Source organism: Canis lupus, chromosome 34 (assembly GCF_011100685.1).
Source record: "Canis lupus familiaris isolate Mischka breed German Shepherd chromosome 34, alternate assembly UU_Cfam_GSD_1.0, whole genome shotgun sequence".
NCBI classification, from domain to species: domain Eukaryota; kingdom Metazoa; phylum Chordata; class Mammalia; order Carnivora; family Canidae; genus Canis; species Canis lupus.
Window position 1 is genome coordinate 5,225,751 of NC_049255.1, and position 16,869 is coordinate 5,242,619.

Genomic DNA, 16,869 nt, shown 5'->3' on the forward strand with positions numbered 1-16,869 from the left:
CCATCCTCATTTTCTTTCTGAAAACCAAGATTCCAAAGAGGGTTGTGGAAATATTTAGAGTGGCCCCTGTCACTTTCCACTCGGGAATGAGCAAGTTCAAGGGATTGAGTTGAGCAAATATCTATCTTTTCTCCCACCTTCTAGAAAATTCCTAAACACACGACAGAGTGTAACTTGGCAAAGAGGGGCTGGAACCACTCCGTGATGTGGATGCTGAGCTGCTCTGCCAGTGAGAGTGCCATTTTTACCTCATTTAGGACACTGTCCTCCCTGTGAATGTACTCATCTTTAGTCCCATTGGGTCCATAAAGAGCAGTTACACATAGGCACTGTATCTTATTTAAAAACCACTTTTGTCCTGATTAAATTTGAAATCTAAGGCTAGATGAATGTAAAGTCTTTTAAATCAATCAATGAAAAATTTGATCTCTAGTCCAATTTGCATAATAAACTTCCATAAGGTTTTAAAGTCAAGATTATGTTGAAATGATCCTTTTTCCCTTTCTGTGGATTTATCTGATAGTAACTTCACCTGTATAATTTTCCTCCAACATTGAGAAATAGCTTGGTCTTTCTTCTCTCCTGTTTTTCAGTCCATGTTTGTTTCAGAACTAAGGATTCCAGACCTTGGCCTACAAAGGTAGAAACAATACATAGTTTGTGTTACTGAAAAATATTCAAATTCAAGTGAGAGGATAGATGATGATAGATAGATAAATAGATAGAAGATAGACAGATGGCTGAAAACCATCTGTATGAGGGAAGAGGGGCACTGAGTGACAATGTAATAGAGTGCCGACTCTGAATCAAAATGATGAGTTCTGGAAGCTGTGTGTTCTGTAGATAACGTGTGTTAGACACCAGGGCTGAGCTGAGAGTGCTCCATGCCTTTCTCTTCATGAAATCCTTGAGTCCACACTGTGTTCTGTAAGCCTTGAGTGACACTAAAGGATCCTAAGACTTATATTTTGTCCAGAGGGAGCGCTGAGGCTACTTGGCGGGGTTGGGGAAGGGCAGCCAGTGTAGGACGGTTCTGCCCAGAGGTTCTTGGAGGAGCCCAGAGCACTGCTGTCTTACAGTGAAGACCGGTGTGGCCGAGGCCTCAGGACTCTGGGGAAATAGTGTCAAATACACCCACGCCCTGGAGGAATATAAATGCAGAACTTTCTATCTCTCACAGCCCACAGGATGCCTGACACTCAGACAGTAATCATTTTGTTTTGCTTTGCTCTTCAGATCGCTAGTAATTGTCCTTTCTGTGGCCATCGTTCTTTGTGTGTGTGTGTGTGTGTGTGGCCATCATTCTTATTTTCCTGTGAATAAGAATTGTCATCCTCTTCTATCAAGTGTACCTCATGTATTAATTTCATTTTATCAGAAATAATTCCCTGCAATTAATTGCTTTGATCCTTGCAAGAAACTGGGATCTGAGCCTTTGTGTATTTGTCTGATCTTCCTCTGACCTGGTCTCTCTTGGCCAAGAAGAGATTCCCACAGGACTTCTAGCAATGTGACCGGAGCTACGTGAAGCCCTGAACTGGGCCTGACCCTGGGCTCAGCCTCCTGGTCATACAATAGTTCCCCACCCATCCCCTCTGCGTCCTCACCCCTCTGTGGTTCCATCCATATTACTAGAACACCCCCCATGGTGGTGGTGCAATACTGAGTTATTATTCCCACCAGTGTGGTTATCCGGCTAGACTAGCATAGTTTATGCAGCAGGAAAGGAAAATTGCAGGTGCCCAGCCCCTCTCAGTTTCCTGTCTGTGCCATGCCTTGCATCCTGGCTATGTTTGTTTTCTCTCCTTGGCTTCAGTGTTCCTCTTTCCCCACCAGGCTCTGCATCTCCCTGGCAGTGAAGGCTCTGTCCTGAAGCTTCTTAATACTCTATGATTTCTATTTTGGAAATACTTTAGCGTTCCTAATATGAAACATTACTTCAAAATGCAGTATCATTTTTCATCCAGTACAAAGCACCATACCCCCTGAGTCCAGAGTCAGTGCTCTGAGAAGAGGTTGAGGTCTCTTTCCCCAGTTCTGACCATATCCCTTAGGACAATGAAATTGCAGTTGAAATTGGGAAAGGCAGATGTGATCTTGTGGTTTAAACTGGCACATGGGAATGTTTTAGCAAACAAGTTCTGTGCGAGGGGACTTTTTCATGATACCAAGAGGACAGGTGGTGTGAATGGGCAGGGTAGCATTAATTAGGCTAGATGAGATAATGCTTCGAATATTAGTTGAAATGTGCATGGGAATGAATACTGTTTGAAATTTCACAAGGTAGGTTGCAGACATTAGCTTATCGGCTTCCTCGTGTGTGAGCATTAGATGCTGCATGATTAGAAAGTGATCATGGACTTTCTTCAGAGAGTTGGAACAAATTATTTTAAGATTTGTGTGGAATCAGAAAAGACCCCGAATAGCCAGGGGAATTTTAAAAAAGAAAACCATAGCTGGGGGCATCACAATGCCAGACTTCAGGTTGTACTACAAAGCTGTGGTCATCAAGACAGTGTGGTACTGGCACAAAAACAGACACATAGATCAATGGAACAGAATAGAGAATCCGGAAATGACCCCTCAACTCTATGGTCAACTAATATTTAACAAAGCAGGAAAGACTATCCACTGGAAAAAAGACAATCTCTTCAATAAATGGTGCTGGGAAAATTGGACATCCACAAGCAGAAGAATGAAATTAGACCATTCTCTTACACCATACACAAAGATAAACTCAAAATGGATGAAAGATCTCAATGTGAGACAAGATTCCATCAAAATCCTAGAGGAGAACACAGGCAACACCCTTTTTGAACTCGGCCACAGTAACTTCTTGCAAGATACATCCATGAAGGCAAAAGAAACAAAAGCAAAAATGAACTATTGGGACTTCATCAAGATAAGAAGCTTCTGCACAGCAAAGGATACAGTCAACAAAACTCAAAGACAACCTACAGAATGGGAGAAGATATTTGCAAATGACATATCAGATAAAGGGCTAGTTTCCAAGATCTATAAAGAACTTATTAAACTCAACAGCAAAGAAACAAACAATCCAATCATGAAATGGGCAAAAGACATGAACAGAAATCTCACAGATGAAGACATAGACGTGGCCAACAAGCACATGAGAAAATGCTCCACATCACTTGCCATCAGGGAAATACAAATCAAAACCACAATGAGATACCACCTCACACCAGTGAGAATGGGGCAAATTAACAAGGCGAAACCACAAATGTGGGAGAGGATGCGGAGAAAAGGGAACTCCTCTTACACTGTTGGTGGGAATGTGAACTGGTGCAGCCACTCTGGAAAACTGTGTGGAGGTTCCTCAAACAGTTAAAAATAGATCTGCCCTATGACCCAGCAATTGCACTGCTGGGGGTTTATCCCAAAGATTCAGATGCAATGAAACGCCGGGACACCTGCACCCCGATGTTGATAACAGCAATGTCCACAATAGCCAAACTGTGGAAGGAGCCTCGGTGTCCATCGAAAGATGAATGGATAAAGAAGATGTGGTCTATGTATACAATAGAATATTCCTCAGCCATCAGAAACGACAAATACCCACCATTTGCTTCAACGTGGATGGACCTGGAGGGTATTATGCTGAGTGAAATAAGTCAATCAGAGAAGGACAAACATTATATGTTCTCATTCATTTGGGGAAAATAAAAAATAGTGAAAGGGAATGAAGGGGAAAGGAGAAAAATGAGTGTAAATATCAGAAAGGGAGACAGAACATGAAAGACTCCTAACACTGGAAACAAACTAGGGGTGGTGGAAGGGGAGGTGGGCGGGGGGTGGGGGTGACTGGGTGACGGGCACTGAGGGGGGCACTTGATGGGATGAGCACTGGGTGTTAGTCTATATATTGGCAAATTGAACACCAATAAAAAATAAATTTATAAAAAAAAGAATGATTATGAATGAAAACATCTTATCTTTGGTTTGTTTTTAAATTTTTTTAACATTTTTATTGTAGTAAGAATATTCAACGTGAGAGCCACCCTGTTAACAAATGTTTATTTTTTTAAAGGATTTGTTTATTTACTTGAGTGACAGAGCAAGTGAGAGAGCAGGTGGGGTGGGGGAACAGAGGGAGGGATAGAGAATCTCAAGCAGACACCCTGCTGAACACAGAGCCCAACACGGGGCTCGATTTCACGACCCTGAGATCATAACCTGAGCCGAAACGAAAAGCCAGATGCTCAACAGACTGAGCCACCCGGGCACCCCTGTTAATAAATCTTTAAGTGCACAAGACAGTACTGTTATCTAGAGACACAGTGTCGTACAGCAACATATGGTGGCTTTTGTGAATAATCCTGCAATGGGCATGGGAGTGCAGATATCTTTTTGAGATCTTGATTTCAATTTTTTCAGCTGTCTATACACAGAAGTGGGATTGCTGGATCATACAGTAGTTCCTTTTTGAATTTTTTGAGGAACCACCATACTGCTTTCCCTAGTGGCTGCACCAGTTTGCATTTGCGCCAACCATGTGCTGGGATTCTGGTTTCTCCAATTCCTCACCAACATTATTATCTATCGCTTTTCTTTTTAGAATCTCCTTCCTGGCAGGTGTGAGGTGATGTCTTACTGTGGTTTTGAATTGCATTTCCCTGATAATTAGTGATGTTGAGCATTGTTTCATGCCCCTATTGGCCACTGGCCAACAGATCTATCATGAGATACAAAAGTAAGAATCCTCCAGTCACATGGTTGGTTCTAAGTTGGGTTCCAGCACCATCTAGATGACACACTAGACCTTGATGAGCTCCAGACTATCTTGTGTACATTCAGACACCCAGGCTCTTTGATACCTGTTATTCTAAGGCACTATGTCTTGTGAGCACCTTCCTTTAGGGTGTGCAAGCATATGTGCTACAGACCAAACTTCAGCTCAGGTTACAGAGGAACACTGCCAGCAAGCATCCCTCCAGTAAGAAGAGACATGGGAGGAGATTTTTGAAACTTTGACAGTTCTGCCTCCTTTTACTAGTACTTCATCCAGTGACAGATACGTGCCTGGTTCCCCCTTTCTTCCTAGTCTATCTCATTGCCTATTAGGGGTAATGTGTGAACTTTTCAATCATGAAGTTCCCAATTAGGTCACAAACTCACTTTAAAATTAGGTTTAAATGTTTGATTTCTGTTTTGTTTCTACTTTTTTGCAGATACAAATATCCTAAAAATGAAATTCCTGCTCATGTTTCTCAAAAATACTTTCTTTTTACCTATGCCTGTATCTGAAGAAAAATATTACTCCATAAAGATGTGTTAAATCATGGTGGATATATTAAAATACAAATGATGTGATTCTAGTCAAAACAACCTTGCATCCTGAACAACTTTAGCATTGCTTCTCATGATTGCTTCTGTTTTTTTTAAGATTTTATTTATTTATTTGTGAAAGAGAATATGAACAGGGGGTGGACAGAGGGACAAGCAGACTGCCCACTGAGCATGGAGCCCCATGAGGGGCTCGATCCTTGGATCCTGAGATCATAAACTGAATGAAACAAGGTCAGATGCTCAGCCAACTGAGCCACCCAGGTGCCCCGTTCTGTTTTCTTTTTATGTAGGATACAGAGAAAATAAACTATATACATATGGTAATAGTAAGTCTCTCATTAGCCTTTTAATTTAGCCGGCTGTGGTGATGCCTGCTTTTGCCCACTGATGCGTCTAATGCCAGGTTGACAAAGTCCTGCAGCTTTGTTCTAGGCCTCTACCAAAAAAAATGGGGCTGGCTAGCAAGAGGGAGCACTCTTCAGGAATTAGATAAATAGCAGGTCGGATGGGACAGTATTGGAGACTGAAGCCAGGGTGAGGTGCCAGTTTTAGCAACATCAGTTAATGCAGGACCAGCACCGAGGTCCCAGATTGAGGCGGGCTGCCGATTCCAGCACTCAGGAGGTCTATGCACAAGTGTCAGGAGCCTGGGCTGGAGCAAACAGGGACACGCTCTGGGTTACCAGTGGCTGGCCCTGGAACCAGTTATGCCTCATGTCCACATGGTAGGACTCACCTCCATAATCATCCTGAAGTCTGGCTGTGAATACTGGGGTTCCTCTCGTATGGCTCCCCTGTAAGCACACCACCAAGTCCACATGGTTCATGCTCAGTTTGGTTGTTTGAGGCCTGCAGCTCCGGAGCACCCCTCACAGTTCCTCCTGGGACCCATTAGCTTTTCTCTATCCCCCCGTTGTGGAGCACAGCGTAACCCAGTTGGAAAGGAAGCCTGTGACTACAGCTGCTTTTCCTTGACCCCAGGTAGACTGTGTGCTTAGCAAAGGGGAGAAGTAGCTGGCCTTCACCTGAATGACTACGGAACACAGCTTGTGGTCCTTCCCGGGAACTGGGATCCTGTATTACATACATAGCATCCCTTGGCTCTCTTCATGCTTACATATTGTATGTTTAGAAATATTTCCTGAAAGAATAAGTAAAAGGAACTGAGAAAGCATAGGGAGAAATGTGCAAAACTGGTTTCCTCCCCAGGAGGAAGACCACAGACAGCCCCGTGAGCAGTCAGGGGTGTGCACAGATGCCCTCCTGTAAGGCACATCCCATCTGCAGCCGCATCGGATTGCTCAGATTTGGACTTTCAGAAGTGATGTGAATTTGTGTCCCTTCCCAGTGGATGGCGTGTGGTCTTGCTGGTCTCCCTGGTCAAAATGCTCAGCGACATGTGGCGGTGGACACTACATGAGGACCCGCTCATGCACAAACCCAGCCCCAGCCTACGGAGGAGACATCTGCCTGGGGCTTCACACGGAGGAGGCAGTCTGCAACACGGACCCCTGCCCGGGTAAGCAACCTGACCGCATGACTGCGGTAGACTCACCCCTTCCCAACCTTGATTTAGAAACCGTGAAATTGATGATAGCTCATAAGAGCAAATACTGAAAGAAGGGAACACCTCAGTCCCGCACTGTTTTCCACCAAGTGACTTCAGACCACTTTGTTCTACTATAGAAGAGTTCTCACCATGCCATGGTTTCACAACTAGTTAACAGAAACTGGTTCTAACAAGGCATTATTAAAAGGTTTAACCTGGTAATGGAATCTGAAAATCAGGGTGGGGAGCAAGGAGAACACTTGTGAAGGACCTGGCCTCAGGTCCAAGGGTTTGGGGGAATCCAAGCCTCGAGGCTGGCTAGCACAGGTGCCCAGGGGATACACTGCAACAGCTTCCCCATCCAATAACCCGTCTTGTCCAGAGACATGGAAGCCAGTTGGAATGAAAATGAGACACCCTCTTCTGAGTCTAACTTTGACTTTGAAAGTCATACTTTTTATTTTCTAACTTGCTCCTGCAAATCTTTCTGGAAGCTTCCCTCTGTATTGAAAAGTGCCTAGAAACCAGATACAGTCATCCCCAAACCTGGTGCTTTACCCATTTTTACAGAAAAAATGAAACCTCTTTACATTGAATCAAGGCACAAGTTTGATTTCTGAATTTTCCCTGTACTGCAAAGATGATGCTGAAATTTAAAAAGAAGGAAAAAAGCAAACTGTGTGCAAAAATGTCTTTTTGATTTGTTTAATAATACTTCCTAATAATGCTGAGAGCACATTTTTTAACCTCCTTACTTAAAACATGAGTATTGTTCTCTTTTTACACATCCATAAGCCTGGGTGAATTTAACAAATCCTAGCAAATTTTCCACTTCAGGGTGAAATGACCTTATATCACTCAGCTTTGGACCTTAACCCAAGTCGTGCAATGATCTTAGGCACACAGGCAATAGTAAACATGGGATGAAATAAATTCTGCAAGTACAGCCTGACTTCAGTATATTGACTCTGCAGAATTGTTTTTGTAACAGAAGGGAAGGTATTTGTAGTAGCTGGAAACTCCTCTCAGCAACCAGGTCTTTCTCATTCATGCACTGTCACTTCTCTTGCCCAAGCTCTAAGACCTGTAGGAATTTTTGCAGGAAAGCATTTAAGGGCTGCTCTTACAGAGGAGCACAGCCCTGTGGGAAATGGTGTCTGCCTTGAAGATTTCTTTCCCCTCACCATGACCGTCTCTGCACAGCTGGACCTCATGAATTAGCTTATTTAGTGTCTAGTAGTTACTTTAAAACATTAAAATAACATGGATTTTAGAAAATGTATTTTAAGTATATTAATTTTTATCAAAGGTCTACGAGCTCTTTTATTCATGCCCTATATAATTTATCTGAGTGCTCAGAGGAGGCGCATTCATCGTATTTATACATAGACCCATTAAAAATGTAATATGAAAACTTAAAGTAATGTGTGTGACCTACAGTGCTTCCAGGTTGATTGATCGCAGTGGCTTTGTTGTTGCATCTCCCCTCTTCTGGTCACTGCAGAGAGCTGGTCAGAGTGGTCAGACTGGTCTGAATGTGCCGTGTCTGGGGTCCAGGTCCGTGCCCGCCAATGCATTCTTCTGTTCCCTGTGGGCAGTCAGTGTTCTGGAAACACCACAGAGAGCCGCCCTTGTGTTTTCGATTCCAATTTCGTCCCAGGTAAGGGCAGAGAGCCTTATCAGTGTGAACAAAATCATTTCCATCATTTAGAAAGGAAATGATTCACAGATGGAAGTTTTATCTGTCCTTCGAGGTCTTGTTTGGTGAAACAGAGATGATTCTATCAACTCTGTGGTTTCAAGGTAATTAGTCCGTAGATTTACAGATAACTGTGGGTTGAGGCTTGAATTTACACCATGAATTTTAAGATTTTTTTTTTAACACGATGCCTTCTACAATTTACTGACTATAACATGGTGTGACAATTTTGCTCAAAAAATCAAAATAGATTATTTTGTTATTTTAACATTAGGTTAAATGCTTTTGCAGTGCTGTGTGCATGTGTTTGCACAGATTAAAAAGGCCAGTTCTTCATGCAACCTTAATATACTTGGGAAGATGGAAACCTACCATGGCTCTCATCTTGGAGAAGAGACTGGCTGGCTCTTTGGCTATTGGCTTTTCCATGTGAAATTGATGGTCAGTTATTGATCATAGCAAGTCATCTGTCACATGTTCACTGTAGGCATGGTGTTAGGTACTTACAAATCATTTGTATATGTCCAGTGTGGGTTAGGACTATGCTATAGACCAAAGCAGAGACCAGCCTCTTACAAGGCAATAATAGATAATTGCCTTGTTTTCTTCCACTTTTGTAAATGGTAACTGTATTTCAGAGAAAATTATTAGCTTTAGTCTTATAAGGCGCCTCCATTGTGTATGGTATAGAAATGCTGTTTATTGTGATGTTTTCCTTTTTGACCATAGACATATTGCACACTTTCTTGTTACCCACTGAAAAATCAGTACAGGAAAGAATAATGTCTCCAATCTCCTGAAATGGTGTTTGACCCCTGTGGGTTAAAACATTTCCAGGATCTGTTTTTTTATTGGCATTTTACTTGGGTATTTAATGTGTGTCATGGCAAAGAGTTATGGCAGTTTCCTTCAAGCTCTGGTGGGTTGGTCCCCCTGTTCAGAGAATTTGACGATGCTGGCTTTGATCAGAGACAAGGACACCAACACCAACTCTTTGGGGTCCACAACTGGCATAATATATTGGTAACAGAAAATCAGCACATACTCTGGCCTTATTTTGAAATTGTGCCCTGGTTTCAACCCAAAGGACCATCGCGTTTTCTTTCTGTGATAATGAATCTCACTCCTTTCCAATCCAGATAACCTTGGCCAAATACATCTCAGGTTGGTTAAAACAAAGAAACATGCAATTTTTTTAAACAATTTATCGGGCTTTGAATTTTGACTCACATAAAACTTGAAATCATTAGACATTCTGTAAGTGAATCAATCATTGATGTGGTCTTTCTTTCCAACACCCTTTACACATCATGATTTAATTCTTTTTCCAGAAGTATCTGTGGCAAGATCCAGTAGTGTAGAAGAGAAAAGGTGTGGGGGTAAGTTCTCTTTTTAACTAATTTTTAATTGATTTCTGGTATTTTCTGATCATTTCTTTCCCCGTATGTGTCATATGATGCTTGGCCCAAGAAAAACAGAATGGAGAAACTCTTGATCCAAACACCTTAAACTTTGGCAGTACAAATGCAAAAAGTCAGTATTTGACATCTGGGTCAGTGGTTCTCAGGTGTGGTACCTAGACTAAGCATCATCAGCATCCCCGTGAGTGCTGATAGGAATACAGATTCTCAGGTCCTGCTTCAATCTGTAGAATCAGAACCTTTCTGAGGGGGGCCCAGCACTTTGTGGTTTAATAAGCTTTTCAGGTGATTTTGGTGGATGATAATAAGCTTTGTGAACGAGTGATCTTGATATTAGCTGTAGTTAAATTTCTCATGAGTAAAACTCAAGCATTTTTTTATACATATAGTGCAAATACATGGCAGCCAGCCTCAGACTTCCAGGCTGGAATGACAAAATTGTAATGAGGCATGAGATTATACCTACATCTCTGGAGGTGTTGTTGAAACTTTCTGCAAACCTGGATGACAAAAATTACATTCTCTGGTTCCAGTTCATGCTAAATTTGGACTTTATGTCTGTGTTTACTTGTCTGGGCAGGAGGGGCTAACTGTCCATTGATCAAAGCCCATCCTCTGCCCACCCTTGGTAATCAGAGCCAATATCCACACCAAGACCACGTATTTATACATTCGGCTGGTGACCTAAAAATACCCATTCCTGCCATAATCCATGCCACCAGGGGATTCCCAGCAACTCAGCCGTAGGCTCTGGTCTTTGTTTATGTTCGAATAGAATCTGGAACTTTGTGGGTGTGTTTTAGGAATGTACTTACTGTTTTTAACTACATTAATTAAGAGTCCACTGTTGTATTCTGTTTAGTTGTTGATCTGTTCATTTAATAATCTTTGCTGAGCACCCCCTCCATGAGCTCTGTGAGGGACACTGAGTTTACCACGGGACACAATAGCCACAGTCCTTCTGGAACTAGCAGTCATCTCATAAAAGACCCCAGTGCCTGAAAAATGCAGTGTCTGTTGTCTGACCTACGTTGGTCCCAGGAGTTCACAGACTGGCACTAGATAACTTGGGATCCAGCTGGAAGATGAATATATACAAGTTCCCATAAAAATAATCATAGCTCTAAGTGTCCTTTAATATTTTTAGATCAGTCACTATATGCCACTGTATTAAATTGCAAGAAGTATCCTATTTGATCCTCACAAAGAGCTTACGTGTAGGTGCTGCAGCCCACAGTTCCTTAATGTAAAACCTTTGGAGATACGGAAGAGTTTTAGAATTCAGCATTTTTCAGATTTCAGAGGGGTAATATGGGGCATAGGATGTCTATTATGTAACACTCTGCAGTGTCCAGGTCCACATTCTGTAACCAGTCTCTTTAATGATGCTTTGTGAAGTGTGGACAAAGTGAAGATGCTAATACTTCTGCAGTTCTAGTTAGTTCTGCAGGAAAAGGGTCAGGTCAGGTCAGGCTTTGCTGCCAGGTGAGTGATGAAAAATCCATTTCCAGAAGTTTGGGTTTCACAAATTGTAGAAAAGGGAGAGCAGCCATGCACTGTCATCTACATTAAGGATGGTGAGAGTCAGAGATGAGGCCACTGGCCAAAGTTCACACAGGTAGAGAGCAACAGAGCCAGAGTTTGAGTCTAGGCTGTAGGATCCGAGTGTGAGCTTCAAGGCCAGAGAACCACAGGGAAAGGATCCTGGCAGTGAGTATCTGAGAGGATGGTGTCTCGGGGGCTGCAGCCACAGCAGCCCTGGTCAGGTGACAGTTTTGGACGACACTCAGGGGCTGGGGACACCTGCTGCCCTCAGAGGAAGCCCAGATCAGAAGTGAAGCAGAGCTCTTAAGGAGCACCTCCTGTCCTATGTGAGGCCAAGACAGAACTTGGGGTCGGCCAGCTGATGTCTCTGCAGAGTTGACCTCCAGGTCTGCCAGAGATTTAAAAACCATTTTCCCCAGCCAGCTGTCTCTGGGTTAGGATATAGGAGACTTTCAAGGGCCTTAAGCACCTGGGAGAGCAGGGTTCAAAGTCCATTCCCATCCTTAAACTGCTGCTTCCATGTGTCTGAGTCAAACAGGCTAATTGGCTACCCAACTACAAACCAAGTGTTGATGTGCTGTTGATTAAATCACAGAGATACTACTAACTGTAATATTCCGAACTGATTTTTTTAGATCATTGACACACCAGGTTAGGCAAGTCAGAGGTCACATGGATCTAATTGTAGGACTGATGGGTAAAAAGAATCACCTAGCAAATGTTTAGGGATACAGCATCCCTAAATGGGATGTTTAGGGAGACAACACAGATGTCTTTTTTTTTTTTTTTTTTTTTTCCCCATTTGAAGAGAAATCAATCACATTTTTTACAGGAAATCATCCAGTTGAGCCAACGGGGTAGTTGGTTTCTATTTCAGCTTTACTGACCAAAAACAACAGAAAAACATATTCGAAGCAAAGAGCCACACCAAGCAGATTCAAAAGAGATTTAATAGGCACTGTTTTTCCCTATGCAGAAAGTGTCGGCCTTTTGAAATTTTTCAATTTAGCTATTTTTAGTTTCATGAGACACAAAGACTATATAATCCTCATAAAGATGTCAGCTGGCCCCGGCCTTCCCCAGGCACCTGCAGGCGTGATTCATTGGACTAATGACAAAGTATCTGCATATGGAGAGCATCACACATCTTTCATATATTATAATCAAATGTTATCAGTGCAGCAGGAAGTCCTTTTATCGGTAGATGGCATTGACCCTGGGACTCAAAGTGGCTAAAGTATAAAACAATGACAACACGTGTGAAATCTGCTCTTGCTCACCTGGAGCACAGCTTCAGTGTTACAGTAGACACTTCCGGTGGCTGCTGGTGGGATGCTCCCTGGATGCTTTGTCCAGCCAGCCCAGGCCGTCCAGCTCTAGAGCTTCAGACAAAATCAGGACAGGCTGGAGATTCATGAACTGCTTGACCAAAGAACCAAGAAGTGAAAACCAGGTGGATATGGGGAAGCAGGTGATACTTGTGGAATATTCTAGTAACATCCACCTGGATTATCCAGGGCCTAGTGCTGCAGACATTGGACTTCTGTGTTAGGAATGGGGTGGGAGTGAGTGGGTTGCAGCCTACAGAGAACCCAGCCTCTGCATGCTTCGCTCCCCTGGGGAGGCAGTTCAAGCTCTCAGGGGTCCTGGGAATGCAGGATCTGTGAGCAGCAAAGGGTCATGGCCTAGAGGGAGACGTCAGCGTGTGGGGACAGTGAGGGTACCCCACCTCTGCTGCGGATCCAGGCAGGGGCCAGGGTAGTTGAGGGGCAGACACCCCAAGGCTTGGATGCAAGGAACAAACTTGCAAGGCTTCTCACCCTGAGAGCCTGGGAGCCTCTCTCTGTGGCTCTGGGATTCGCCGGAGATCTGTAGTGTGCCTAGCAGGCATTTCCAATGGTTCTGTTTAGATGCAGGATGGACAGACACATCCAGGAAGAGTGTGGGTGACTGCGCCCCCTGGTGGTGCCTTGAGGGGACACGATGGGGGAAAGCTGGTCCTCAGGATGGGTCCTGGCACAGGTGCCAGAGGCCAATAACCCACAGGGGACAGGGTAGCCACATGGCGCCAGCCCAGCATAGAAAAAATAAGGTCATGTTCTACTTCAGCATTGCCCAGATGTTGTCTTTATTCCCTGAAAGGCTGGAAACTTTCATTGTACGGTGTTTTACCAACACATGATGAACATCTATTTTCCTGTGTGGTTATTTGCTCAGACATTACAAAGTTCTTCATTATGTTACCTTGATGTCTCTCAAGCCAATCCCATATTAGAGACATAAATCCACATCTGCTTATTTTTTCAGCAATTTGTATTCAAAACTCAAGGAAAATAACTCAAAGATGCTATTTAATAGAAAAAATATGTAAAGGAGGGTCATTTCATCACCATTAAAAGATCATATTTTATTCCTTTGATATAATTCTTTTATTTCTTTGGTGTAAACCATTGTCTTTATAAGGTCTCCAAAATACAGTAATTTTGAGCAATTAACTGGAAGTAGTTAATGCATTCTCACTTTTTTCATGGGACACAGCCAGGCTATTGGCTGGGATGCTCTACCTGTTAAGAGCATGGAAAAAATGTTCTCTAGGAACCCCATAGACCAGAGATCATGCTGCATGTGAAACAGATGAGCAGACTTGTACAATCCTTTAATGAAAAAAAAATGCTTCTAGTATATTAAGGTGATCTCCAAAAGACGGATTGTAGTCCATAAGAACATTAACTTAAAATATGCTGTGCTCCCTGTGGGGGATGACATTTCAGAGGAAGGTCATGGGCCTCTTATGTTGTCTTTCTCTTTTTACGCAAGTGCTTTGAGCTGTTGAGTAGTGTGTTCTTTTCCAAAGTACCGTCACTTTTGATGCTGTCTTCCCAGAGTTCAATCTGTTCCACATGCTTGCTGTGGGGCTGAGCAGCTCCATTCTAGGCTGCCTCCTTACACTGCTCGTCTACACCTACTGCCAACGGTACCAGCAGCAGTCCCACGATGCCACCGTCATCCACCCTGTTGCTCCTGCCCCTCTCAACACCAGCATAACTAACCACATCAACAAACTGGACAAGTATGACTCGGTGGAAGCTATCAAGGTAAGGAGTTGGCAGACAGATGTGAAAGAAGGGCCCTAGGGGCTGTTGGCAAAGCTCAGAGGCGGTGGCTGAAGTGACAGAGTGGAGAACAAGGCAATGGGTGGCCCTTATGATGAGCTGCCTTGTTTGCTTTGCCTGCAAAAAAGATGGTGCCTCAAATTGGGAAGTAGGTTACAAATAGGACTCAGAAACAGCAATGAATAAAATACTGGAAAATATTGAGTCATTGGCCAATGTCCAGCTCTGCTTCCACTGTGCCTCCCATGTTCAAAGAGAGGAGCTCTGGGCTGAGGCCCTGTACCCATCTGACAGTGGTAATGAGGACCAGGGTGGGGTAGTCTGATATCCAGGTTCATCCTGAGAAAAATTGTTATGTTATTATAAAAACGATCTTAAAATAATTTGTTTGCATAATGAAATTTCTTCAGCTTTGCATGGTGTGTGACTGGTGTGGGGTGAAGTGTTCTGCTAAATTTTCTCAATGGGTGATTAATTCAGTGCCTGACCCAGAAGTAGAGAGTTGATGGCCAGTCTCCTCATTCTGAGGAAGAAGGAGTGGAAAGGGCATCAGCTCTGGACCAGGAAGACCTGTGTCCATGAGTCACCAGCTGCGTAAACGTAAAGCCAGTTACACTCACTGAGCCTGTTTTCTCCTCAGTAAACAGGAGATCATGAGAAACAAATGAAACAGCTACACTAAATGCCTTGAGTAGTGCCTGGCAAAATAAATGTGGTTTTTATTTGAGGCATTGTGCATCAGGGTTTAAAATGCAAGTTAGTTAATTCTTTGAACCTCAGTTTCTTCATCTTTAAAATGGGTAGAGCAATATGTAACATCATCTCTCTGTTGTGAGGTTTAAATGGGATAACACACAGGAGTCAGGGGTGTAGCTGGAAGGACATCTGGGGCCATCATCTGCTTCACCCAATGTGCCCGACCACCCACGTGAATGAAGGATATTATCATTTTGACATTCCTCTTAAATTGATGGTTCTCCTTAACATTCTCAGGGAGCATTTTGATGCTTTCTCTGCCATGATGATTTCCTTTGAAATTTGATTTCCTTCCCATGTGGGAACTTGGAACTTTTTCAACTCTTACAAGTTCAAGTGGTTGGGAGGTCTTGAGTCCTGGGAGCCACAGTGTCCTCTCTTGTTTTCCCCCTACCACGAGGCCTCCTTCTCCACCCCTTGGACAGAAACAGAGCCAGTTGACTTTTATCCATGGGCCTTGCTTCCACCAGGATCCAGAACCCATGAGTACCTTATGCTAATCAATGCTAGGGCCAAGAAATAAAGCACTGCTCACTAATAACACACCCCTCACACCTTGTCAGAACTGAGCTTCTGGAGTATGAGGAGGAACATGAGCTCCTTTTATGAACAAGAACAAGCCTTTAGATCCCAAGAATGGGGCTCCTTGAAATGTGATTCCAACCAATCAACTTGGTTCTTACTTCAAATGTCTCAAGATAATTTGACTGGTCTTCTGTTCCCACTTAAGATCCAAGAGCCACTCAAGATAATAAGAAATTTAACTGCTCGGAAGGCAGAGGGCTTTGAGGGCACTGACTGCTGCCTAATCTCTAATGATCCTTCTGGAACTTTCTTCTGATACCTTGCCCAGACCAGTCTTGGACAGTTGGCCTCTGCTGACCATCCTACATCCTTATAGCAGCCCTTTTAGTATTTACCCTCCACTTGGCATAGTAAACTAGGTTTTTGAAAGCATAGGTGGCTTTAATGACTTAATAAGGATGGGTGTCTGTGTCAGAAGTGGCTAGAGTAGGCTTTTGGGGGGCCCATAGCTGGTGTGTTAAATTAAGAATATGCATATTGTGGCCGGCTGAAGAAGAAGGTACAAGCTACACGGGATCAGCAGGAAGCTCCCTGAGCACCTGAGCTCCCTCTTTGGGGAAGGGGAGACCCTGGGGTTGTTTTGACTCAAGGTGCAATTTCAGTACACTCACTTGAAGAAAGTCAAGTCCCAAGGTTTATTACTTACACTGCCAGGGAAGGGCAGTCCTCTGGGCCTGGTCAGCAGTGAGCAGGAGACAGAGAGGGTGGCAGGCACCTGTTACTTAAAAGGTGGTTGAGGGAGACATCACTCACGTTTTGTGGGCTCAGCTCTAAGTGCTTATTTTATTTTTTAATTTTCTCAAAGATTTTATTTATTTATTTATTTAGTACTCAAGTAGGGGGAGGGGAAGGGCAGAGGGAGAAGGGGAGAGGGGATCTCAAGGATACTCCACG

At 43.4% G+C, this 16,869-nt stretch overlaps 1 protein-coding gene across 1 annotated transcript in view; it reads left to right on the forward strand.

The window, feature by feature from the left end:
* Positions 1-16,869, forward strand: part of SEMA5A (semaphorin 5A) — a 473,566-nt gene that overhangs the window by 448,916 nt on the left and 7,781 nt on the right. Inside the window, 4 exon segments of the mRNA XM_038583333.1 lie at positions 6,656-6,826; positions 8,361-8,516; positions 9,887-9,934; positions 14,405-14,616. Of these exon segments, the coding sequence (XP_038439261.1) occupies positions 6,656-6,826; positions 8,361-8,516; positions 9,887-9,934; positions 14,405-14,616 (587 nt within the window).